Raw genomic sequence first — 26593 nt, 5'->3', positions numbered from 1 at the left:
GACGGACGGATGAAAGAAAAAAAGAAAGATAAATTCCCGTTGATGATGTTTTTGTGTAACAAACATGGGGGATCTGAGAGTGAGATAGATTTATAGTTACAAAGGTGGAGTTAAATTGGTATTTTTTTTATCGTCATTTTTATCGTTATCGGGATAAATGCCAGAAATTATCGTGATACATTTTTTAGTCCATACCGCCCATCCCTCCCCAACAGTAAGACCCACTGTAATCAGAGATGGTACAAACTGCTCCTGTTTGCAAGGTGATCAAGATGGCTGGTGAAACCAGGACATAAGGTCACTTATGTAACTGAATGGGTCCTCACAAACTCAGAAACACTCCCAAAAATATTTTATTGAACGTTAATTAAACAGAAACAGGACATCCATCCACAGTGCCGCTACATCTCCGTCATCCAGAAGCAAAGCTTTCTATCGCTGCCGACGACGCAGAGGGGAAGCGTCCGGTGCCAGCTCAGGCCCGACCCCACCGTGGCCGATCCGATCGTCACAGGCTGCAACGACAGAAGCGATGCACGTGAGCGGCAGAGCAACCTCCACAGTTACGATCTGGATGTGCATGCGCTCACCTGAGGGTGACCGAGATGGTGGATGAGCAGCGGGCTACTGATCTTTCCGGGACAACCGGTGGTGGCAAAAAGGTTCTCATTGGCCCGAGACCACCTGGGAAGAACATCCTCCTGAGTAAATCAGCTTTGATAGGGACGAGAGGTCGGGGGTCACGACTGAACCTCCTTACCTGAAGAGCCGCGCTTTGTCTTTGTGGGCAGGCCTCTTCTCTTGTGGGTAGCTGCAAACGACAAAAACAAGATCAGGATATGACCCAGGTCAACGTGTTCGGCGGCATCAGCGCCGCGCGTTTCCTCACCTGGAGCGTGTGATGTCCCAGATGACCCAGTCGTTGCCCGACACGGCGCCCACTTTGATGGTATTGGTGAAGCACCAGTCGGCCGACATGAGCGGGGCGCAGTCCAGCGATAGGATGGCCTGCTGCGTGACCAGGTCGTAGAAGCGAATCGTCCCCCTTTTCTCTGCCACCATTAACTGCAGAAGAAAGATGAATCCAGATAACAGAGTAATACAAATTAAGCTTAAATGCTGGTGCGGCATGTAAAACCTGCTGTTATTAGAGGAATTGACGCGGTGACCTTATGGCACTTTTCCACTAGTACCTACTCAGCCCGGCTCCACTCCACTTGGTTTGGTGCTTTCCCACTAGGGCAGGGGTCGGCAACCCGCGGCTCTAAAGCCGCATCGGCTCTTTACCGCCGCCCTAGTGGCTCCTGGAGCTTTTTCAAAAATGTTTGACGTTTTTTTTTTCCTTTTTTTTATTCTTTTTTTAATTCTTTTTTTCTCTTTATATTTTCTCTTTTTTTCCTCTTTTTTTCTTCTTTTTTTTCCTTCTTTTTCTCTTTTTTCCTTTCCTTTTTAATCTCGACATTACGACTTTTTTCTCAACATTTCATCTTTTGTCTCGACATTTCGCCATTTGCCTTCATTCTAAGGCTTATACAAGACTTTTCATTTTTTGTGACTCCAGACATATTTGTTTTTTTATGTTTTTGGTCCAATATGGCTCTTTCAACATTTTGGGTTGCCGGCCCTGCACTAGGGGTCTAACGTGCCGAGTAGATACTTTTTCTGTATCTATTCTGCCGAGGTTCGAAGCGTCTGAGTCGGGCTGTGACATCATCACACTACAGGCCACCGATTGGTCGGGGGGTTGGAGTCAGACGTCTGAGTCAGAAATCAGCGAAAGAGCGACTCTGACGGCGGCTTCTTGTTCATTTTATCTATTAATATTTATTTTAACTCTGAGGTGCAGATGTTCATAAACCTGGTGGCTGAGGAGAGAATTAAAAAGGGATCTAGACGGACGATAAGGAACGACCAGATCCACCAGGAGCTCTGTCACTTCATAGCTGCTCGCGGCTACAGTACCGACAGACTTTTCAGCAGCGCTGAGACGAGCTAAAAAAAATTCAAAAGCGTCGCCGCTTGAAGCTTCTCTCACTCTCATTTTTTAACTTAATATCGAACACAAGTCACAGACCCAGCAGCTCATTTATCATCTCCTTCATGTTCTACACCTTTTTCGTTTGTGTCACACAATCAAATACGTCACAGCAGCTTCACTCCAACCTCCTACTTCTGCTCCAGGTGCTGAATTGTTATGGAAAAGAAACAACGGTAAGGCAAGTTGAGTCGAGCCGAGCTGAGATGAGTAGAGCCGAGTAGGTACTAGTGGAAAAGTGCCATTTGTGAAGAAGTTGTCGCCCATCAACCTGGGAATTGTGACGACTATTTCAAGACAAACGGAAGTCTATCTTCCTACAGCGAGAAGCTCATGATGGTACAACTAGAAAAAGACTGGGAGGAAGCTTCTGCCGGGGCAAAGCTTCTACGTTCGGAAGGAAAGTGAGCGCTCATTACAGTTTTGCATCTGGACAAACCACAAGACTTCCAGGCCAACGTCCTTTTGAAAAGACAAGACCGGAGTTAAGATGTTTGGCCATAATGCCACAGCGCCATATTGGGAGGAAATCTAGCCCAGCATATCATCACTAAAACACCATACCATTTGGGGTTATTTTGTAGTCATCTAGTAACTTTGAGTCGACCGTGAATTTTTCCATACGAGTCTTCTGGGATCAAATATGAGCCCGTCCGTCTGACAGCTAAGCCGGGTCATGCAACAGGACGATGATCCCAAGCAAACCAGTAAATCTGCGTCAGAATGGCTGAAAAAGAAATGGTCCCCGTCAAAAACCGAGACCTCAACCTGATTAAAATGCTGTGGTGGGACCTGAAAAGAGCTGCGCGCACACGTGTGCCAGCAAACCTTAATGAGGCAAACGTACAATGGGCATGTCTTCAGATGATGAATCATCATCTTTCAGAGGGCCTTTTTATACTCTTTGGAACAGCGAGGACGTTTCACAGCAAAATTGAGATTTTAATCCAGAACTTTCCTCGTGTAACCAACATGGTTCCACTGGACATATTGGGAAGCTGACTGGACCACGGGAGCACATCCACGGGGGTTTAATATAATTCAGGATCAGTCAGGGTGCATCTGCAAAACAACCTACCTTAAAGACTTCCTGTGGGTGCCAGCACACACTGACGCCAGGAGAGCGCAGTCTGAGAACGGTGGTCTCGTTTCCATCCAGGTCCCACACCCTGCAGACAGGGGTTCAGACACACAATAAGGAGTCGAATTAACAATATTAAAATACTTCCACACCACCTTGTCTGACCTACTTTACTTCCAGGACACTGGAACCGACATGTCTGTTTTTCAAATGCCGTGAGAATTTATCCGAAAACCAGCGCGGCCGTCTCATTATTGAGGAAGAGGTAAATAACAGGACTTTAAGCAGCTCTAATTAGTAAAGTTAAGAATTAATTCAGCTTGGCATGTGAACCGCTGCTGGCCTAAAATCCAAAAACAAAATCCACTCGCTGTTAATTAACCACAAAGATGGGGTTTGGGAGCAAACGGCTGAAAATAGCATCACATTGTTAAGCGCCGTTCTGATGCTTACATAACGCCTCCAAGAATTCACCTCCCCCAGTTTCTGTGTAAATGAGGCCCATTCACAACCAAGACACAACTCTCTGACCCCAGCAGGTAAACCCAAGCCCCATTCACATATAACAGACCTAAATCTACTTGAGGGGGGAAATAATAAAGCAAATAATAAAAAGATGCAAGCATACTGGACACAACTGCAAATGATGGTGCAGACATGGTTCACACTCACCCAACGAGGGCTGAAAATGTGAATTTTCACAGTTGGAAACTTTTTCATGAGTATTAACGGGAGTTGGTTGGGATCGATAAAACATTATCATGAATTAACAGCAATGAACTGGAAATTTTGCAGGTTTTTTATGGTGAAATTTCAACCTATCGAGGCCACATTCCCCGTGTGCACCGGTCAATTCCTGCATCGCTTGGGCAGATAATTTCTAGAAACCTGAGCATCAAGCAACCCTTTCAACCCGGGTCCAGTCAAGACAGACACCAGCGAGCGCAAGGTACTGTAGGTGGCGCTGCAGAGTCTTTACGCCAGCATTGTAGCCTGAAGTCAATGCTGCCTTTTCTTTTTTGGTTTACTGCCTTTCTGAAGTTCAGATACAGCAACAGAGCAAATAAAGGACGTATGGCGAGCTGGAGCTGATAAAATGCTGAATAGTATCTTCTATTGACATTGCAATACCTTATAAACCAGGTTGGGAATTAAAAAAAAGCTGTAATAGTAGGAAATATATCAAGTGGACCAATCGCAGTTGCGCCCGTCCGTGTCCACCTGACGTGTTGTTACATAGAACCACTGGACATTGGATCCCCAGTTGCCACAGACAGACTCTGTTGGTTCGGCATGAACCCAGACAGCAAACAAGCTGGACCTGAAACTATGAGAAATTCCAATATTTTCCAGATAATCAAATCAATTCCTGATGGAATGTTTCCAAATTGGAATATTTGGGATTTTTGTGATGGAAAATTTTGCCTTGGCCACTTGGACCAAGCCAAAACTAATGTGAGGAGAATTTGTAGCTTTGGCCTGTAAAGAGTGTGCAGACTGATACTTTGTCCCTAGTAGATTAGCTTTGATTAGCTCACAATCGGAAGGATGAATCATCATTTATGCACAATGTATGACCTGACTCATTTTCATGCAACTGCTTAATTAAAGTCTTATTCTTGGTAACTTGGATATATTCAGTTTCAGTCCAGATGTTCCCCTAGTGGGAAAGAACATATTATAGAGTTTTTAATGGGTCTTTCCACCATAAATTTTGTATTTATTTTCTTTTAACTTCAGATCTGTGGGGACGGAGACGTAGGCTGGACCGCTCTCATGGAGGTAAAGGTCCACCTGTCCGCCAGTCCTTCACTACAGGCCTGGGGCCGGATTCACAAAACATTCTTAAGAAAAAAAATCTTCCTAATTGTCATTTTTTTCTTAAGTTCAGTCTTAAGAAGAAAAAAGAGAAGAAGTCATATTCTCCAAAAAAGTTCATAAGTATTTTCTCAACTTTCTTCTTAAGTTTCTTCTTAAAGGAGCATGAGGCAGGATTGAGGCAGGATTTATGCAAAAAAAATTTGTATAAGTTTTAAGTTTTCTAGTAATAATGTCAGATGAAGCGTTCCAAACCAAAAAGAATGATTCCTCTAGCGTATCTCTCCGTTGCCTTGAACAGGCTGTGTGCTGCAAAATGTGCTGCAATTCGGAGGCCGAATTTCCCGTGCTTTCCTGCGGATGTGACGTCACATGACGCTGCATGCACGTTCTCCCCGTTCTCCCGTGCCGGCTTCGCTGTTGGCTGCAGTACCACCGACGGCCGTCGTGGTGAAGGGTGGCGCTAGAGAGTCTCATTTCTTAAAAGGAGCCTCATTCTCCTTTAAGAAAAAACTTAAGAATAAATGGTATTCTTGAAATAAAAGTTCTCAAATTTGTTCTTGACTTTTTTCTTAACTTTAAGACAACCTTGACCCATCCTCAAACTAGGTCATAGTTTGAGGATATACTTTGTAATTAATTACACAAAGAGCCTGTTAACTGTTTGTTAGCATGTTAGTTAGCGTGGTAGTTAATTATTAATTTTCCCCAATAGTATTTTTTTTCGCACATTCTTCTCATCCACCATAACCTCAAGCTCCTGCCTTGAAAAGTTCCTGCATCTCTTTTTCTCCTTCTCCATGTTTAGTGAGTGACTGAGTGTTAAAACGCAAACTTCCTGTATAAATATCGTTTGTTGGCGCGTGAAATGCAATGACATATTTTAAGAAGTTCTTAAGTAGGAAAAATAAGAAATTCGTAAGAAATGACAGTTCTTAAGATGGTTCTTAGAAAATATTGAGGAATTTCACTTAAGAACTTTCTTATGAACTTCTTAATTTTAGATCTTAAGACATTTCTTAAGATCGTTCTTAAGAACATATTGGTGAATCTGGCCCCAGTTCCATCAGCTGGGAAAGGTTGTCAAGGTTACTGGCGCCTACTGTTTCAACAATAGAAACTCCAGTATTAAAAACCTGAAGTTCCTGCTACCTGAATCTCTGGTTAATCACATCTCAACAGCCCCGGACTAGAAGAAAAAAGGTGTCGGCATGACGGAGGCTGCAAGTGTTTCATGGAAGTCTTAACCAAGCGCTTGCGGAGCAAAGGGAAGGTGCTGACTGATGAGGTCATACAAAAGATAGCATGTAATGCCCCGAAAGTACCTCAAAAGACCATCTAAATGTCAAACGTGTTGTTGGAGAGATTGATGTCTTCAGTGGTGTGGTGTAAAAGAGGACACGCACCGTCTCAAATGGAGACCAGAGTAAACATTTAAATGCCTCGTCTCCCCTGCAGCAGGATAGAGGTTTGTCAAAACTCTGGGCTTCTTTCCGTTGCCCATGTGAGGACTCGGCCAGAAGCCTCCATCGAGTGAGGCTGAGAAGAAAAGCCTCAGACCACATCAGGAAAACAAGGACTAGACCCCGTTCTTTCAGACCACAAGCCAAGCAGGGCTGAGTTGCACGCTACACTACCAACGGCCAAACTGTGGTCAACCACTTTGTCCTGCAAAAAGGAGAGCACCAGCACCGGCTCCCCCCGGCGAAAAAAAAACAACAAAAAAACACATAACCCTCTACAGAATGAGATGAAAGACATGAGAGGAGAAAATACGCACGGCCACCACTGATAAAACACCGTGCACGCATAACAGCTAGCAACAATACTCTGCTTCCATGTACAACAGGGTTGAAAAGGACATCTGAAATCCTGTATTGGGTTATCAAAGTAAGAAAACAACACGGGCAGAGCATTGCAGCGTCTCAGCATTTCCCATAAGCGGAGGTAACGAGAACCGCCGTCAGGGCTGCGTGATCTGATCTTTCTCGTAGAGAGCAGAGTAAATAATCGAAGGTGGATCTCTGGAGGCTCGGAGCTGGAAGAGTGAAGCAGCACAAACCTCTGGCGGAGCCCCGCGCAGTCCTCCAGGTTGATGTGCACAAAGATCTGCAAACAGCATCCCTTCAAACACCGAGACTTCCACATCTTCAAAAAGCACTTAGTAGTTTTCAAATGTACCAAAACAGCTCGAGGTGTGAGACTGTACTCACGAGGGGAAGCGTCATTTTGGACAAAAAACTAATGTTATCATCGAAATAGATGGCTCAAAGGCATGATACGACTAATATTCCCACCAAAATTGAAGCTTTATAGAAGCTGTGACCCAAAAAAGGGGGAGACATTGTGCAAAAGGAGATCAGCTATGTTGCAATCAGGACATCAATTTCAGTTTTGATTATTTCTGCATCACCTTACAATCATCAAAGTAAGTAAGCTCACCTGGAGTGACCTCACCTGCAGCCTCTGCTAGCACACACTGCTGGTAAAGTCCATGTGTGCAGCCGGTTAAAGTTCTAAAAAAGAAAATCGGCATAGGCGGACCTGTTGGTCCACGAAATACATTTGGTGCGTGATGAAATGCAAACTGTGAGAGCTGATTAAGTAAACATTTGACATTCAAAACAACTGTTGGTCATTTCAGTCGCATAAACACTGACAGGCTTGTTTAAATAAAGAAGAACAGTTCTTTTACCAGTGGGTAGTAAGATGTTGCTTTCTTGTATTACAGCTGTATGTGTGCATGACTGAAACGCATCCAAATCACATAAAATCAGTGGGGGGGGCTTTTTAGTAAGATGCAGTGGATATAGAGAACATACTGGAGGAAATAATGGCTTTAGTTTACAAAGGGACATTTTAAATAATCTGACAGGGCTGTCAGGGAGCATCAGATGGAAATCTTTATGATGCAAAAGGTTAAATATCACTGGGCTCGTACTTCTTTGCCTTACTCAATCTAAGGGATAGAGACGAACAAGTGGATTATCGTCGAGAGGGAGGACTACATGTTTTGGACCATATATAATATATATAAAATGCAGCAGCGGCAGGTGTGTTATCCTGAGTTCAGCAGTGAACTCATTCAACTCTAAATCCTCTCAGGACCCTGCAGTGTGCCCTTGTGACCTCTAGGTGGCACGTTCCCCCACCAACTCCACCCTGCTTTGTCTATATCGACCCGCTGAGCTGTTTAGACTGCATGGAACCCTGAGGAAGTGGAGTCTGGTTCCCCACCTCGATGCTGCGGCGTCAGGTTGCGTGTTGGCAGCAGCAGAAGTCCCACAACTGCAGGGGACAGCGATGACAAAACTAAGCAAACTTATAGAGACGGCACGGCTGCCAAACCTAACAGAGTGACGGAGAGGTCATGAGCCTATACATCCTGACATAAACCTCCCTCCCTTTCTGCAGGACCGGCCCCCCCCTCCCCGTATCCAGACTCCGGTTGTGTGGGCTGACTGGAAGGTCTTCTCATGTTAACTTGATCTATCCCTTGTTCCGCCTCTGTCTTCCCCCCGCGTCCCATATTTTCTCAACATGACAGAATTTAAATCTTTCAGCAGATGGAGCGCACTCCTGTTTTCTCTGGCTGGTAAGTGGAGGGAGGGGAGGGGAGCGGGAGATGGGAGGGGAGGAGACTTGTTTTACTTGGTGTGACCCCAGACGTGGATGGACAGGACGGTCATCACGCTGATGGCTCTCAAAGTGTTTCATCATGACAAATTATTGACCAGTTGTCAAATCTGGATTTTCCACACAATTCTGTGGACGCAGCAAAAAGTATAAAAAAAATATATATAAAAAAAAATATATATATATATATATATATATATATATATATATATATATATATATACACACATACATACACACACACACACATATACACACACTATATTTTATTATTTTTTTTATGCATATTGGGGGGTCCTTAATATGTTTTCAAACAACTCAGGATTATTAAATAAATTATATTTTTTGAACGCGCCAAACACAATCCCGTACAACTAAGAAATATTACATGCTCAAATTGTTTCTCCTCATCCTTATAAGAAAACACTGACAGGGTAAAAAGTGCAGTTTAACAAAGCTATCCAGACTATTTGTGAAACTAATAGCTTAAGTGTTGAAATGTCTGAGAACATTATTTGGCAGTTATTGCAGTAAACTGTTTCACCGTGCAACATTGAAGGTGATATACTGGCAGAAGTATGCTTCAGATGTATGAAAGAGGAGATCTGTTGTGGTTTTATTACCTTAAAATAAGATATTTACATGTGATGGACAAAATAATAAAAAAAACTGCAGACCTGAAATGTATTTATGGTCACGATTCGGAAGGGGGAGGTGTGACGCCTCACTTTTAAGTACCAACAATTTTTGGATCAGGCCTATATCACAATCACAATCCATATTACAAAGAGGCCAATGAAGAACTCTCCCAAGCAAAATAAAGCTCCATTCAGATTAAAGGTCATATTTTTTGTGGCTCTTCACATATTTGTTTAGATTAGACTTGTATCAGACTCCACTATGGTCAACAAGTGAAGTGAGCCACGAGTAGCAGTGGCTGCTCCCTCTGTTACCCGTTTTCCACCAAACCGGTTCTAGACCTGGTTCTGGGCCAGTGTCGGCGCTGGTTCACAACTCGGTTTGCTTTTTCATAACTGGGTGCTAACGGGAGCCACGTCATTATGTCACTGCAAACTTCAGTTACATTGCTGCCTTTACATTGAAAATTGAAGCAACAACAATGTATTTGCTCTAATACGGACTTGGTCCGCGTAACAACCTCCGTGGAAAACATCGCTAAAAGACAGGTTGTCTCTTCCGCAAACCACTGCTGCTTTGCTTTATCCTAGGGCTGGGCGATTTTGGACAAAAATAAAATCCAGATTTTTTTCTCTGAAAACCCGATTTTCGATTTCGATTTTTTTGGTAAAACTACAAAAGACAATGGAATAAATTGTTTCAAATATTTTATCTTTATTTTTAAAGAAAAATAGCAAACAAATTTCCTTATTGGGAATGAAGTGCAATTGAAAGATACTGTAAATCCTCCTTGAGTTTAGTAAAGTGACAACATTTACAATTTTCTTGACCAAACAAAGATGACTAGACGAGCTCTGTCTGTAATGCAGCCAGTTGCAAAAAAGGAAAATCGATTTTCCGATTTTTCTTTTTTTAACATCGTCTTGATTAATAAATCCGATTTAGATTTAAAATCGATTAATCGCTCAGCCCTACTGTATCCATATTAATTTGTTGCTTATTTGAAAATGGGCCGTCTCGCAGTCTTGCTATTGCCGTTGGTCTTAACAACTCTGCCCCCTCCGCTTACGTAAGCGGTTCTTTCCTCGAGCCCAGAAAAGAGTTGGTGCTACCTTGGAACTGGTTTTACTGGCCCGGAGCCAGTTCTTTGTCCGTGGGAACAGAAAGCCCGGTTCCAAACTCACCACTGGCCCAGAACCAGAGCCTGGAACTGGTTTGGTGGAAAAGGGGTATGTGTGTGGAGTCTGAGTCGACCACGGAAGAGCTGGGATTGGTATGTAAGGCGCTTCATAGGAGCAGATTTCATCAAAAACTTCAGGACGTCAAGGCATACCAGTGCCGGTCCACAAGACGTTCATCTCTGAAAAGAAGCAGCCTGCTCATGAGGAGACTTGAGCTCAATGCAACCCACCTGGGGTTGGCAGAGGTGAGCAATGCCCAGGACTGATTTAGGTAGGGGGAGAAAAAAAAAGAAAAGAAAAAAAAAAAAAAAAAAAAAAATCGGGATAAAAATGTAAAATAAAATAAAAAAAAAAAAAAACGACAAAGGAAACACATGTGATGTAAAAAATGTGGGAAGAACTGTAAAATGACTGCTTAGACTGAAGTCACGTTGCAAAGCATGGGATGTGTATCTGACCCCGGTCAGACCTGTCATACAAATATATGGTAGGAAATCTGATCTCCAGAGGCCGATGCTAATATAGGGTATGAACACTTTCCAGGATGGATTAAAATCTGAGCAACAGGACACATTTAAGGGTGGTCTAAGACTTATGTTGCTCTACTTTTGAAGCAATTTTCCCCCTTGTTGTTGAAACAAAGTCAGTGGAAGCACCAGAAAACGATTTACAAGACACCAAATGTAGTTGGCGGGAGTGTACCCAACACGTGCTCCTCCTGCACGTGACCATGCGGTGATCTATTCTGTCTTGTTTTGGAATTCAAGTTTTGCGAGTTTTATTCTGACCACATGTGCCGCTTTAACAAGAACTAACTCATACAGATCAATAACAACCACACTAAAACACCTATACTGAAGTACAGATGTATGCATGTGTACGTGTTTATACAGAAGATTCCAGCTTCACCCTTCCTCCGTGAGCGGTTGCTCTTCTTCAGGCTCAGGTCGTCTACCAGAGGCCTGGGAGCTCGATGGGTCCATGCAGTATTTTTGCTTTTCCTAGGTCTGCACACTTCTGGACCGAGATCTCTGATGTTGTTTCTGGGATCTACTGGAGACACTCTCCCAACACGTGCCCCAACTACCACTGGCACCACTACTGCCTTCACCTTCCACATCTCCCCATCCCCCTTCAACGCTTGGTATATCACCAACTTCTCATGTTCCCTCTTCTTGCTGTTGTCGTCACTTGGGCTTAGGGCTGTGCGATTAATCGATTTTAAATCTAAATCGGATTTATTATTCAAGACGATGTTAAAAAAAGGAAAATCGGAAAATCGATTTTCCTTTTTTGCAGCTGGCTGCATTACAGACATAGCTCGTCTAGTCATCTTTGTTTGGTCAAGAAAATTGTAAATGTTGTCACTTTACTAAACTCAAGGAGGATTTACAGTATCTTTCAATTGCACTTCATTCCCCATAGGGAAATTTGTTTGCTATTTTTCTTTAAAAATAAAGATAAAATATTTGAAACAATTTATTCCATTGTCTTTTGTAGTTTTACCAAAAAAATCGAAATCGAAATAAAAAAAAAAAAAATCGGGTTTTCAGAGAGAAAAAAAAAAAAAAAAAATCGGGATTTTATTTTTGTCCAAAATCGCCCAGCCCTACTTGCTTCATCTACCACTACTGACATCGTCTGGAGTTTGTCAACCACCACAATCATCTGGTAGATTACCGAACACCAGTTTATCGGTCCGGATTTGGAAGTCCCCTGGGATCTTTGCTCTTTCGTACTCCACCACACATGGATGTATCCCACCTTTACTCCAGGACTTCAAACCCATACTGATGTTCCTGTACACTATTACCACTTCGAGGTTGTAGCATTCCATGTATGTTTTACCCGCCAGCATCCTACGTCAGGCTGGATCCTCCGTGGGGCATCTTTATACAGTCTGCAGCAGGTGCCTTGTCTGGTGTGGTAGACCCTGGCCTCTATGGTTCTTGTCCTTGTGGCCTGTTCTTTTCTTACTATGATTAATGTCCCTGGGCTGTCCTTCACACCAGCCTGCTTCTAGTCTTCTCAGACACTTTTTCAATCTCTTGGTAGTATTTTGGCTTCTCTTTCCATTATAACTCCTCTTCCACGTCTTCTTCCTCCTCACTGGATTTCTGGTGCCAGAGACATGCATGTAGGAGCTCATTATTAGGGTCCATCTTCTGGATGCAATTCTGGATTTTTGTCGTTTCATCCTGGATGGGAGGTTTGACGCTAACTAATCCTTCCACTTCAAGTCTCATGGTGTTGGACTTGGGGTGAAATCCTCCTTATATTTGGACATTTCTTGTATTGAAATCAGTGCTTTCTATCTCTGCATATGGCCAGGCTACTTTATCAATACCTGATTGCTTTTAGGGCATGTGTGTCGATGGCCTGGACTTTGTTTTCCCCCATTCGGCTGGCTCTTCAGGACCTGCGTTAATCTTTAGGTGCTTGGCTGTGGCCAACTTCCTAGCAACATCCTTATAATTGACGTTTTCGTGTGGCATCCCAAGGTAATTGTAGATGTCATCAATATCTGATATGTTTCCCTCTGGTAGTTCACCCCCTTCAGATGTGATCACGTTGCTCTTGCAATACAGCTTGGCATGGAAGAGGTGGTGATTATTACTCCACCAGTATCCAAGTCCAGTTTTTGTGATGATCTTGACAAACAGGGTTCAGACATATGCAGAACATCAGTGTGGACTAGGAATGGGAATCGAGAACCGGTTCTTGTTGAGAACCAGTTCCCAGTGTTTCAATTCCTTGGAATCGTCTGCCTTTTTTGTTTTTTGCAAACAATTCCCTTATCGATTCCAGTGGGCGTGAATGACGTCACCATGCATGTTGCGTAGTTACGCAACGTGCGCATTCAAGCCCAGCAGGAAAACATGGGGATAAAACAGCATAAACACTCGAAAGTTTGGTTACATTTTACCAAAAATGTTGACAACAGGGCGACAATGCTTGCAAAGTGGACATTTCAACAAAGGGAGGAAACTGTTAGGGCTCGGCTGGTGCTTTCCTCCGCAAACTGGTCGCACTGGGAGCGCGGAGTCGGGCGGCGTGTGGCAGGAAGAGCCGCATGCTCGGCCACGAGGACGAGCCGGGCGCTCCGGCGGACAGCTGCATCTCGTCAGCTCATCTATGGAGAAGTTAAAGAGCATCTATCGCTAGCTTCTCCTTTCATCAAGGCAGGGAAGAGTATCAGGCCAGAATAGATGAATGTCACCGAGCAGTGACTAAGTTTGTGGTGTTGAACATGTTACTGGACATTCTTGTGTAATTACCACAGAATAATTAGTTGTATTTAGTTAATTTATACAGAAGAATATTCATTTTATTATTATTTAATATTAAATACATATTTTATATTAAAAATAATTTTGTGGGACCCCCTGGCACCATCGAGGAGCCCAAGGCTGGGGGCCTCTTAAGACCTCACTTGTATTTTTTTGTTCAAAGATATAAAACAAAGTTGATGCTAATCGAGCTGTTTGTTCTCCTTTTTTCCAAATGAGAATCGATAAGAGAATCAATAAAGAATCGAATCGTTAAACAGAATCGAAAAATGGAATCTGAATCGATAAAATCTTATCAATTCCCATCCCTAGTGTGGACAAAGCATCTCCTTGGTATTTCCCTCTATTGATGGTGACATGAGCAGGTGGCTTTAAGTTGGCCTCTAGAGCAGTCCTCCACAGTCCCATTAAGTTCCTGATGAAGGTTCTCAGTGTGTTATTGATGTTCTACAACTCCAAGCATTCTAGCATCATGACTGCTTTGACTTGTAGTCATTCTTATAGTTGATCATGGTTAGATTGTCTTAACTTACGGTCCTTGACAAAAGCCCTGTCGACCAATAGTTGGTGCTCGTCTCCTCCGGTGTTACTTCCAAACCCCTTGTGGCCTGTGCTCATGTATGTAGCCACGTGTCTTCTTATCTCGGCTGCTATGATGCCTGACGGGAGCATGTTGTGCAGACGGTGGTTACTGGCCAGTAGTTGGATGGGAAGCAGTTTTTGGGAGTCCTTCATGATGAAGACACTGTGGCCTTGGGTTTAACATGCTGGGTGGGTCTCAGGGCCATTTGTAGCCGGTTTATTTATGCTGCTTGGCGCTCATGGTGTGCTGTTAGTTTCTGCAGCCAGGAAGTGGGCTTCGTGTCTGGGCCTGGTGCTGTCCAACCCTTTTTTGGATGTCTACTGTTGTGATGGTTACTGATTCTTGTTCTGATTCACATGTTGTTTATATATATATATATATATATACACATATATATATATATATATATATATATATATATACACATATATATGAAATATAATGTATAATAATAATAATAATAATGTAATATGTATATATACATATATAAATAAATAAAAAACTATGAATACATATAAAATATATATATATATATATATATATATATATATATATATATATATATATATATATATATATATATTTATTTATATGTATAAATAAATAAAAAACTATGAATATATATATATATATATATATATATATATATATATATATACACACACACACACACACATATATATGAAATATAATGTATAATAATAATAATGTAATATGTATATATACATATATAAATAAATAAAAAACTATGAATACATATAAAATATACATATATATATATATATATATATATATACATACACATATGAATAAATAAATATACATACATATACAAACCCCCAGCATCCCAACATGCACACACTATATAAAAAAGCAACACTGGGATTCTTGTGTCCAAAAGTTGGCAGGAATAAAGAGTTCAAAACATCACCCATTTCCTCTCGTCTGTCAAACCCCTATAAATTTACCAGCAAACAGGTTGCGCTCAGGTCCTGCCAGAAGCCCAAATCTGACAAATCAAGGAGTTCCAAGAAAAGCGTGAAGGAAAATGTGAAAAACCAAGGAGTCTTTCACTATTTTTTCAACCAGCGTTGTTTTTGTAGGGAAGACTGATGCTGGAGGTCTTTAGCTGGTTGCAGTCCACAACATCAACACTAGAGGACTCCACATCATGTACACTGGACCTTTATGAAAAAGAAAAGATTAAACTTTTTGCTACTTTTAGAAATAAATTGCTGCTGTCCCCAGTTTTACGTTACTGTAAAGAAAAAGTCTTTCTAGTCTGACTGTGCTGGTTTGGATTATCAGTCAACAGGGTAATGCACCAAAAATAAATAAATGTAATTCAATTAAAATGCAGCCTTGACTGTCTGACTGACCCAGACAGTTTCACAACCAGTCACACGTGATCCCCATCTCACATGCCAAGCAGGTAAACAACGTTCAGTGGACAAAAGACCTCGGTGACGAGCAGAAGAGACGGGTATGTCAGTGATGAGTGTTCAAAAACATACTCCCTAATCTGTCAGTTTCAACTGAACAATTCTTTAAGATCAGAACAGGACCAAGAACATGGATGAGCCTTCTCACTTCAGAATCAGCTCAACTGGTAGTTTAAAGAGAGATCTACTGAATGAAGCATCTCGCTGAAGATCCTGCCTCACGTACCGGGGCTGCCCCGGCATTGACCCTGGCTACTAACACACTTTTTCCCTCCGCTAGCCTTAATTGAAAAGGAAAATTTGGGAACCTTGTTACAGCCCCCCCACCCTCCCCACCCTTAGAGAGGAAAATCTTTCTGCAGCTAATTGGATTTCCATATTTAACCAATTAACTAGAAAAGCTACAAAGCAGCACTGTGCTTACGCACAGTCACACTAGAGCATGTTGTGCTTAGCATCATGTTTCACCGTGGAAACACTGTCAGGACTTTCTGCACCATTAACAAAGAACAGAACTGAAAATCAGAAGCTGGGAACACACACACACGCGCGCACACACACACATGCACACGGAAACAAAACGGTTTGGACCTGCAAGTGTGGTCATCACTGACGGAAGCAATTTGTTTCCCTTCTGTGGGATCGAACACCAAATGGTTAATGTAGCTGGTGTGGCCCTCCATCACCTAGGCAACAGAATGGAAAGAGTTATAAGTAAACAAAAACCAGAACACACTCATCAGCAAACTCTTAAATGAATGCTTTCTGGCAAAATGTGCTTTACTACGTTGGCTTTTCTGTGTGTCCAGTTACAGTTCCTGTATCACTGAGTACCAAATGTTGGCCCTCGGTGCCAAATGACAAGCGCAGTTTGGGCCAATGTGCTCCAGATGTTGCGCTACCTTGAATTCATGCTTGTCCTGAAGATCAGAAGTCAGCAGGCGTAGTTTTCTGTCAGCTGCCGCGGTGCACAATCTGCAGAGAGGAAAAGGAAAAGAAAGAATATTTAACAATAAACAAAAAAGGGAACATGAACACAGACTCACTGACAGACAACATCTCCTTTTCACTACATGCCTGCAACCGCCTAGACTGACACCCCTGGATGAGAGAGAGAGAGAGAGAGTGTGTGTGTGTGTGAGTGTGTGTGTGGCAGAAACTTGGACTGTGATCAGTAGCACCACTGCCAGGGAGATTCTAATTGCAAGCAAAGATAAACACGGAGAAAAACAAGATTGCTCACGCCATTTACGCATGTCTCTGTTGGGAGACCTGCGCGGAGCCAGGCAGAGGACTTTCCCTCTAATCAGCCCCAGTATACACCAGCGCCTGCAATTATTCACACAATTACACTAACTCACTGGTGACAAGAAAAAACACACACGTATCACCAGAATAAACAAAAAAGCGGTTCACACATTTGCAGTTGCAGGCACAGATGGACTTGGCATGATGTCATTACAAACAGCCCTGAACGCACTTCGGGGTTCTGCTGCTGCAGATTAGAGCGGGACAGGCCCTTTAACCTGACTAACAAGTGTTTGTTTTACACCGTGGAACACACACAGCCTCTTTTTCTAAATCAAAGTCAAAATCAGTTTCATTATTAAAAGGGAACGCTCACTGGCTTTCAGAGCCTTAATGTAAACTCATGAGAACAAATAACACACCTCCTCTCAGGCTATTACTTCAACTCAAAAACAGCAAGCTGCCAGAGCGCTGGCTCACTGGTTGCTCCAAGACGTAGACCTCAGTTATCAGGCTCCTTCCTTGTGGAACCAAACAAAACACCCTCTTTACCTTCAAGATGATGTTTAAAAACGTGTTCTTTTATTTAAAGCCTGCAAACGTAAACCCCAACCAGCTGATTTCTACAGTTCAGCCCGAAGCCCGAGCCTATCCCTAACTGGAAGGAAGTCAGACGGGAGAATGCTGCAGAGAAGCCGGTCGTTTTTCAAAATAAAATGTGATGAACAGACTCCAACATTGACATCACTTTCACTTTTTGAAGACCGACGGTAAACAAGTCAGATTCTTTCGCGTAACATTTCTGTCACAGAGGATGAGGGGTTCATTTGGGAAGTAGAAAAGCATATGTTGTTTGACGTCAACCATCTTTTTTGTAAAGTTTTTGGAGCGGGAGGCGTCTATTACCTTACAATCAGGTTTTAAATCCAAAGATGTGATTCTCCCATCATCTCAGAACTTCTAGGTTAACTCATAATCTCACAAATCCAGGTAAAAAAAAAGTAGCCTTTAGAAGGGATTCGCTTCTTAAAAACACTCCTCTCGGGAACTGAGGTCATGGTAACAACTGGAACGCGGCACCTCCACGCCTGGTGACACCATGTACGTCGTTATTGTACTAAATGTGTCTTTTTATTGGGTTTCTGTCCTTTTTTTTGGACCCCAAACACTCGATTGTGGTTCTGCTGAAGGAAGTTCTTCGTCTGGACTGTCGTCTGTCTGATGATATTTACAGTTTTGTAGTTTTTGCATAGACGAGATTCAGGGAAAAAGGTTTGAAGCCTACGATCAACACAATTTTAACTTCTTTGAAATTTGAGAGTAAAAACTCCAAAGCATTCGTCTTTAACCAAAGTTTACACTCCTCTCCACCTAAAAGTAGACGTAGTTTCCCTTCAGAATGTCCCTTTAAGAGCAGAGTTAGCGCAGGCCCGCGGCCTATGAGTCAGTTTGCGTCAGACTGATTGTGTGCACGGTGACGACTCATGGACTCCAGAGCTTTGGCAGCCGATTACAACAAATGTTTCGAGGCTTCGTTTTGGGGGGGCGTCGCATTATATGACATGCGGAGCCAACACATGACTTAGGGAGAACAGCGTGCCGTGTATCGTCATCAAACGGCTAAAAATATGCAACGTTTTGACTTTAAAATCAGTTCCATGTAAACTGATGACTCTTCTTGTTAGAGCGCGTGTTCGCTGATCGGTGCCAGCTCCCGTTTTCCTGGTATTGCGTCTCCAGCCCATGAACCATGATACGCAAGGTTTGCATCTGATTGGAGGCTGTTCGTTCATGCCCCCCCCCCCCCAAAAAAAACAATTTCTTTCCTCTATTCTCTGTTAACACAGCAAGAAAAGCCTGTTGTGTAGCCTGTTGGCCACTGTATTTACCAAATGACAGCCAAGGTTGAAAAATGAGTACGTGTTGTGGAAGTCTGTGGTTTCAATAGTCTTCATGCTTGTTCCCAATACGAGCTGCTGCAAAGGGGGGATCGCTGGCCCCCACTCCTCTCCCCAAGCCCGTGAGAACGTTGTACTTTTCCTGGAAGGCACAGCTACGTGCCGACTGAAGGGAGCGATGGAACCTGAGTGGGTAATCATCAGCGCAATAACATGTGCGCACGTCACAGGGCTGGCTCAAGGGGCCTGTGGAGCAAACCACAGAAGGCTAGGAATTATCGCCGCCTTTCCTTTTCAATTACAGAAAGCCTAAACACCTCCAGGGGGACTGCAGATCCTTCACATCCACCGCTCCAATTAGGCAGAAACTCTTTGCTTTCTAACAATCTATTGTTGGGCTACTCCAGAACCACAAGAAATAAAAAAAAAAAAAAAAACTTGGCTGGCGTCCTGGCAGCTGCAGAGTGACAGCGAGAGGTGGCCATGACTACTTTCACACCGTATGACTGCTGTGAACTCTCTAAAAATGTCTCCTGCTATGTTAAAAGACACAGACATCAGGTTTCTGATAGGAAGTGAAGCATAGCTTGACACCCTCTAATCCTACAACTGCAGTCTGATGACTTCTTTCGTAACAAGAGGCCCTTAAGCCGCAGACCCCAACCCACTGGAAACACACTCTCATCTATTATTATAAATCGATAGCGCAAAAAAAGAAAAGACGGGTCAACGCACCTAAATTAGAGTGACTTTAATAGGCATCAGAAGTAGAAAAAAACGACATGGAAAAATCCGTTTCTGGTTTGAACTCGATTCATCAACAGTCGAGGCTGTAAACTGATGCTACTTGTCTACAAGCGGAGGCCGGGTTCATACTCTGTGTGTTCCTGGGTGGCCCGATCACAAGTGGACGGCTCCAAGCTCAGCGCCGAACAAAAGTGAGAATCCCTCTCCTTCTCTGCGTGTGCAAAAAAAAACACAACATCCATCTGATCATAGTACTAGTTTTCAGACAAATAGCAACATAATTTTTGTGATCAATGTGCTATTATCGTTTTGAACCAAAATGAGAAGGGGAAAAAAAAAAACCATGAAAAATGATTCTGCAGCTTTTAGATCCACCTCCAGCAGCAACAACTTGTAGTAGTTGTTTAATATACGACTATCGGTCTCTCACGATGTTGTGGAAGACTTCTGGCTCATTTTTGTTTACAGCATCGCTTCTGTTTATTGAGGTTTATATGAACGACTTATGAAAGGCTGTCTTAAGGTCCCACCCAAACGTTTCAGCCGAGCTGCGGTCAGGACTTTGACTAAGTCATCACTGTTTAACTTTTAAACCATTCTTTTGTATATTTGCTGCTGTGGTCAGATTATTGTCCTGTTGCATGACAGGGTTTCGACCGAGCTTTGGTCGTTGGACAAATAGCCTGTTGGACAGATGTTTCTAGCATGCTGTAGTATACAGAGCAGTTTGTGGTCTGACTGCATAGTGCCCCGGTGCCGTGGCTGCCAAACAACCCAGAAATCATAACCACTTCAATGCGGTGCTTGACATTGGGTATGAGGTGTTTCTACTGGAATGCCGCGTTCGGCTTTTGCCAAACATGGTGCTGGGCACCGAGGCCAGACAGCTCCACTTTGGTCTCATCTGTCCATAGGTCATTGTTCCAGAAGTCTTGTGGTTTGTTCAGATGCCGTTTCGTGAACCTGGTTCCATGTTCTTTTTAGACGAGAGGCTGCCTCCTGGCAAAGCTTTCCCACAAAGCGTACTTGTTCAGTCTTCTTCCACTTGGGCTTGTAGCTCTTGGGCTTTTTTTGTTCCATCTCCCCCAAGCCCTGCACGGTCCGCCCCTGAAATAGATTTGCTGGGTCACTGACTCTTGGGAAGACTGGAAGCTCTCTTGAAGGTTTTCCGTTTAGGAATAATCTCTCTTTTTTAATCTTAACACACGCCTGAATGCTCCGGGCCAGCAATCTGCCAAATTATCTGCTTTGGTAGAGGTCTGCTGATGATTAGCAGCACCTGGCTGCCACTTACCCTCTTAAATCCCAGGAAGACACTTAGGGGGGGTACTTAGTATTGCCCACAATTTTTTCTTTTTTGGCTTAATTTTGTTGGGTAAAATAATGGCACATTCAAAATAAAACTTATACATTGTTATTCTCCATATTTATCCAATATTAATATCCACTATAACCAGATGACTTTTCTTATTTTTTTCCAAAGAAAAAAAGCAAACTTGAACTGAAAGACAGGGAACTTTTTGACATACAGGACTGTCTCAGAAAATTTGAATATTGTGATTTTCTGTAATGCATTTACAAAAACAAAAATGTCATACATTCTGGATTCATTACAAATCCACTGAAATATTGCAAGCCTTTTATTATTTTAATATTGCTGATCATGGCTTACAGTTTAAGAAAACTCAAATATCCTATCTCAAAAAATTAGAATATTCTGGGAATCTTAATCTTAAACTGTAAACCATAATCAGCAATATTAAAATAATAAAAGGCTTGCAATATTTCAGTTGATTTGTAATGAATCCAGAATGTATGACTTTTTTTTTTTTTTTTTTTTTTAAAATTGCATTGCAGAAAATAAAGAACTTTATCACAATATTCTAATTTTCTGACACAGTCCTGTAAATGCAGAGGTGTGAAAAAGAGGACTAAATTGCTGCTGAGATCTAAATCAAATCACAAATGCAGAGCGGTTTAATGAAAGTGACCCCAGCAAGAGATTTCACAGTGAGACCACTTCCCATACTCAGCTAACTGTCTTGGGCTTTTCCATGTAAGCAGTTTCATCATCAACTAAGTGCTGATTCAGAGCCAGAGAGAGCTGGTGCTGCCGTGCCCCCAGAACTCTGCCGGGTGAGATGCAGGAGCCAGTTAAACCGGGGGCTAAATAGGTGGGATTATGGTGACTGACAAACATATTGTGACTGGAATTGTTAAGTCAAGTCCATGTTGAGCTAGTAGAGTAGAAACTCATGGAGAAATGGCAATTCTTTGAACCAAATCTCTATCTGAAGAGTGAATATCCAGATACTTCACATACTCTCAACCCCAAACCAGTCGGGGCAGATGGCGGCCCGTATTGAGCTTGGTTGCTAGAAGGTGATTTTCTCTTTCCACAGTCGCCTTGTGCTTGCTCGGGACACGAGTTTGTAACACAGAAAAGTCTTGGTGATTAGAGGAAACTGACTTTGTATAAATACGACCAATCTGGGATAAGTTGTATTGTATTCTTAAAGTTTGTCCAGATTTTGAGCAATATAATTAAAGCTGAATTGAACTGAATATTCAAGGGTATCAATCCTGTTTTTAGCAGCAAATAACAGCCAGCGTATCAGCTGCAGTTTGGGAATAATAAGACACAGAGTGTCTTATGTCTTACTATTTGTGTCCTTGGTAGAAATTCATAATACACTAAAGGGATGTTCAGATGACACTGCAAGATACTTAATTTGTGGTTCTAAAGTTTCTGAACTGGTTCCAGCGCCTGGTTGAAGGTGGTTAACAAGGGGCAAGAAAGAGCATCAATAAATGACATGCAGATGAAAATGAAAGCAGGATTTCACTGTACAAAGACAAAAAACTGACAGCTGGAGAAAATAGCAGAAGCTGCAGGCCAAATCCTCTACCAGCGTGATTTCTTTCCTTTCAGCCTTTGTTATCTTTGTAGGTTTGGACATCTAGCCCATGGTAATGCTAATTCGGTTTGTTTTCCCAAACATTTGGTTGCTGCTCCTTCATGACTCATTTTTACAACTAACCACCACATATACTTTACTTTTCCTAATGATTTCATACTTTCATAACCACCTTTAAAAAATGTAAGATACTTCCATGTCTTCCTTCTCATTTTGCATTCCGCCTGAGTGTTTGTCGGCAAAAAATGCTGTGGATAATTCAAAATGACCCACATAGTTTTCATTGCTTATCAAATCATAGAATTATACAATAAAATGAGTTGAAGGAAGAAAACATAACAGGCAAATGTACTGTTATGACAAAAACTTCAGGACAGACATATAACACTTTAACAAAAAATATAATTAAAACCAAATGCCAACTGAAAAGCATGAGACTCTGAGCCACATATAAATAAATAAAAAATACACTGAATTTACCAGATAATATGGTTCCTTCTATTTAAAGAAAAAAAAGTTGACATCCTCAAACAAAACATTTAGCCTCATGCAAAAACAGAGGAGCATTTGTGGTCGATCTTAGAGAAAAAATAAACTTCAACTGCACCCCTGCACATGAATGCCATTTTTCCCAACCTGACAACACAGTATAGTGGATACGTACCCTGTGTGGGCCAGATAACAAAGCTGGTATTTAACTCATAATAATATAGTATCTTGTTACCAATCAACATCCACAAAATAATCATATCGTGTCAGAGTGTGATACCTGATAGTGGGTATCCTGTCCAGCCGAGATTCAGGGCTCCAGGCCAGAGCATCGACGCGTAAGTCATGACGGAAAGCTCGGAGAACGTTGAATTCAACCCCCTCCACCTCCATATCCTCCTCCTGTAGGAGCAAACTGATACTCATGAAAGAGGAAAAACACCGTACGGGGACTAAACCAGACTGGATCAAGCTGCTTCACTCACCTGGAAGAGGCAGGTGCCCACCACCACATACTGGTTTCCACCGTAGGCCAAGAGGGAGGCAGGGGTGCCAGAGGTGAAGGGACTGAACTCTACCGTGTGGACGTAGTCGTCGCATGGCACTACGTAGCTGGGACTGCGGGTCGAGTCTTCCTGCATGCTGGACTGCATCCGAGTAATAGAGGACAGACAACAGTTTAACGTCCATCTGACATGTGATTATCTCCAATAACCAAAAGGTGAACCTCCGCACCCTTATGGGTACCCTAAGATGAACAGTGCATAAATGTATTTACGCTGGTTTAAAAACACTTGTCTAGCATTATGTCACCCCTCCGTACATTAGATTTGTGGTCAAGACTGCCTAAACCGAGACCAAGACACTACCAAGAACAGAGAGTATCAAGAACACAGACCAAGTCAAGACAAAAAAAATGTGTTATTTGTTCATCTTGCATGAGTTGTAGAACATCAGCACCATCCTGGATTCAGCTGCTTAGTTTACATACGAGGTTTTATTCAACTGCAGCACAATAAAACTGAGACACTGGATGTCTTATGTGTGAAGTCACTATAAATGTTTTCATCAATTAGTTGAGATCAAATATGTGCGGAAACTGCACTACCACTGTTTCTGCACTATTTGATGATCGACTCGAGTGCCTTTAAGGATTGACATGACAATTAACTAGTCCCAAAGTCATCTAACAACATAACCAGCCTCCAACACAACCCTCCCCCTCAGAAAAGTCTAGTGAATAGTAAATGTTACTGACTGAAATTGTACTTAGTTTGTAGACGAAACGTGAATTTTTAAATATTAATGATACACAATTATCGACTTGAAATTGCATTATTTACCATTAAAGTAGCCAAATTACACTGTATATCAGCATCACTGCAATGGCAAAGACAATAATGCTTAAGCATAAATGATGCTTAAACAATCACAACAATGTGCAAATATTATTTAAAGGTTAATGCCATATACACACCATATATTTATTCAAATAAGGCCATTATAAACACTTTAAATACAGACACACATGCAGATGCACCAAAACATGCATTAAATCCAATGCAAACTACAGATAGTATACAAAACTGTACATTAAGAGAGGAAGAACTGGTGATCACAAGATTCTGTCACCTTGGTGTGCAATGGCATCTCAATTATCCGAGTCCGAGACCTGGCGAGACTCAGAGACCCGAGACCAAGACCAAGACCATGACAAAACCAAGACCACAAAAAAGTGGTCTTGAGAACTACAAGTCTGCCGTACATCTGTATTAATGGTGCCCTGGTATATCAGGTATCATGAAGTCCACATGAATGCCAGCTAAAATCTTGAACTCTTGTAGTGCGGAATCATCCTTCAGTATGCTCTGCAGCATTTTAAAAGGTGGGTGCAGCGTCGAACTGCATGATACTAGGAAAACATGCAAAAATCATTGATGGAAATTAACTATAAAATAAAAACAGCATGCATCACACAAGCACGCTTTTTTTGTTATGTTGCGCACACACCTGGTTCTGTGCAAGAATGTTTACCGGTACACTGCTTATATGAGAGTTTGCTTTAGTAAACCTTGCACTTTAAACACTGTATTTTAGCATATTCTGTATAGTTCCTAAACTGTCCCTATGTTTTGTTTCTGATGTTTTTTTCATGCTAGATCCCTACAAATTTTCTATTTCCAGCACTTTAACTTCCAGAACCTGCTACCTCCAACTCTTTGACAAGGTCAGATTAACTTTCCCATCAGGGGATTTGTATTTTGTGACCAAGATTATATTGATTTAATTAAGCTGTCATAGTATTTACACCAAACTCCTTCAATTTCTTCCTACTTGGGGAATCAGTGGATTTTTTTGTGTCATCTTGCTGAATAAATTGCTATACTAATAAGAAAAATTGCGATTTTTTATTATTCCCTCCTTACTATAAACTTCAGCAGGAATAAAATGCCCCTAACAGAAATAATTGTGTTCATTACAAAAAAAAAGAAGTTTATCAGCAGTTTCAGTGTACAATCAGGAGCTTTTAAACGAAACTGGCAGCAAAACCTTTGGCCAGGATACCTGAAGACCAGCTGACGACCAAACTGCGTTCTGATATGCGTTTGTTTGGCACATCTATGTAACGGACTGTCTCAGAAAATTAGAATATTGTGATAAAGTTCATTATTTTCTGTAATGCAATTTAAAAAAACAAAAATGTCATACATTCTGGATTCATTACAAATCAACTGAAATATTGCAAGCCTTTTATTATTTTAATATTGCTGATCATGGCTTACAGCTTAAGAAAACTCAAATATCCTATCTCAAAAAATTAGAATATTCTGGGAATATTAATCTTAAACTGTAAACCACAATCAGCAATATTACAATGATAAAAGGCTTGCAATATTTCAGTTGATTTGTAATGAATACAGAATGTATGACATTTTTGTTTTTTTAATTGCATTACAGAAAATAAAGAACTTTATCACAATATTCTAATTTTCTGAGACAGTCCTGTATATTAAACACATGCACAGTTAGTGAGATACAATCTGGCTACTTTTTATTAAACTACAATGTTCGCCCTTCGGCAACATAAAGTGCACACTATACTTTACAGGATATATGTTTGTCAAAAAAAGTAAATGATACACATAAAACGGGAAAGCTGAGACTATAAATACAAAATTCCAAGTATGATTCTTTAATGGCTCGTATCCGTATTAACAGACACTAAACCTGCATTATTTCTTATAAGAACGAGTTGAAAAGTACACAGAGGAAACAAAACATAAACGCACCTGGCAGTAAAACACGTGAGAAGAGCATGCAGTCAGCTAAACTAAACTTAATGTCACCAGTTTTATACATTCAACGCTCAAACTGACAACGTAGCACTCAAACATCACTGGTTAGAGTCCAAAACCATTACAAATGTGAGATTTAATTCAATACATTACCGATTTATTTTAAATGAAGTCTCTAGAATCAAACACTACGCGCCTTTGTAATGTTTTTAATGCTCTTCCGGGTACGTCATGGATCAAACCACTGAGAGGAAAAGTCGAGGGGGATTTGGGTAAATCTAAATTAAAATAT

The 26593-nt window shown here is 41.7% G+C and overlaps 2 protein-coding genes across 5 annotated transcripts in view; one reads left to right on the top strand and one right to left on the bottom strand.

Moving 5' to 3' along the window:
* Positions 1–367: 367 nt before the first annotated feature.
* nup37 (nucleoporin 37) lies at positions 368–26530 on the bottom strand. 3 transcript variants are annotated; one of them, XM_061714283.1, is made up of 10 exons: positions 26455–26530; positions 23491–23652; positions 23286–23407; positions 16608–16680; positions 16297–16391; positions 3114–3204; positions 890–1065; positions 761–811; positions 591–684; positions 368–515 (listed from the first exon to the last, which is right to left on the bottom strand). In XM_061714283.1, the coding sequence occupies exons 2-10, from the start codon at positions 23644–23646 to the stop codon at positions 402–404; spliced, it is 972 nt and encodes a 323-aa protein (XP_061570267.1). In that variant the 5' UTR covers positions 23647–23652; positions 26455–26530; the 3' UTR covers positions 368–401. The 3 variants fall into 3 exon arrangements, with proteins under 3 accessions (XP_061570267.1, XP_061570268.1, XP_061570266.1); XM_061714284.1 differs by lacking the exon at positions 26455–26530 and adding an exon at positions 26296–26428; XM_061714282.1 differs by lacking the exon at positions 26455–26530 and adding an exon at positions 24349–24376.
* Positions 19731–26593, top strand: part of parpbp (PARP1 binding protein) — a 28432-nt gene continuing 21569 nt past the window's right edge. Inside the window, exon 1 of one of the 2 annotated variants that reach the window (XM_061714281.1) lies at positions 19731–19789. The gene's annotated coding sequence lies outside the window, so the exon portion shown is untranslated. The remainder of the gene's footprint in view (positions 19790–26593) is intronic. The other variant, XM_061714279.1, reaches the window with a different exon arrangement.

Source organism: Cololabis saira, chromosome 23 (assembly GCF_033807715.1).
Source record: "Cololabis saira isolate AMF1-May2022 chromosome 23, fColSai1.1, whole genome shotgun sequence".
In the NCBI taxonomy this organism is placed as follows: domain Eukaryota; kingdom Metazoa; phylum Chordata; class Actinopteri; order Beloniformes; family Belonidae; genus Cololabis; species Cololabis saira.
Note: the sequence above shows the minus strand (reverse complement) of the source record. Positions and strands in the feature narration are given on the sequence as shown.

Bases quoted from the DNA above. Each gene is read 5' to 3' on its own strand.
- nup37 (XM_061714282.1), bottom strand. The intron at 3,205-16,296 runs GTCCAAACCGTT...CCCTGTCTGCAG, and splicing joins AGTGATGACCACACTTGCAG to GGTGTGGGACCTGGATGGAA. The intron at 685-760 runs GTAAGGAGGTTC...TGTTCTTCCCAG, and splicing joins GACAAAGCGCGGCTCTTCAG to GTGGTCTCGGGCCAATGAGA.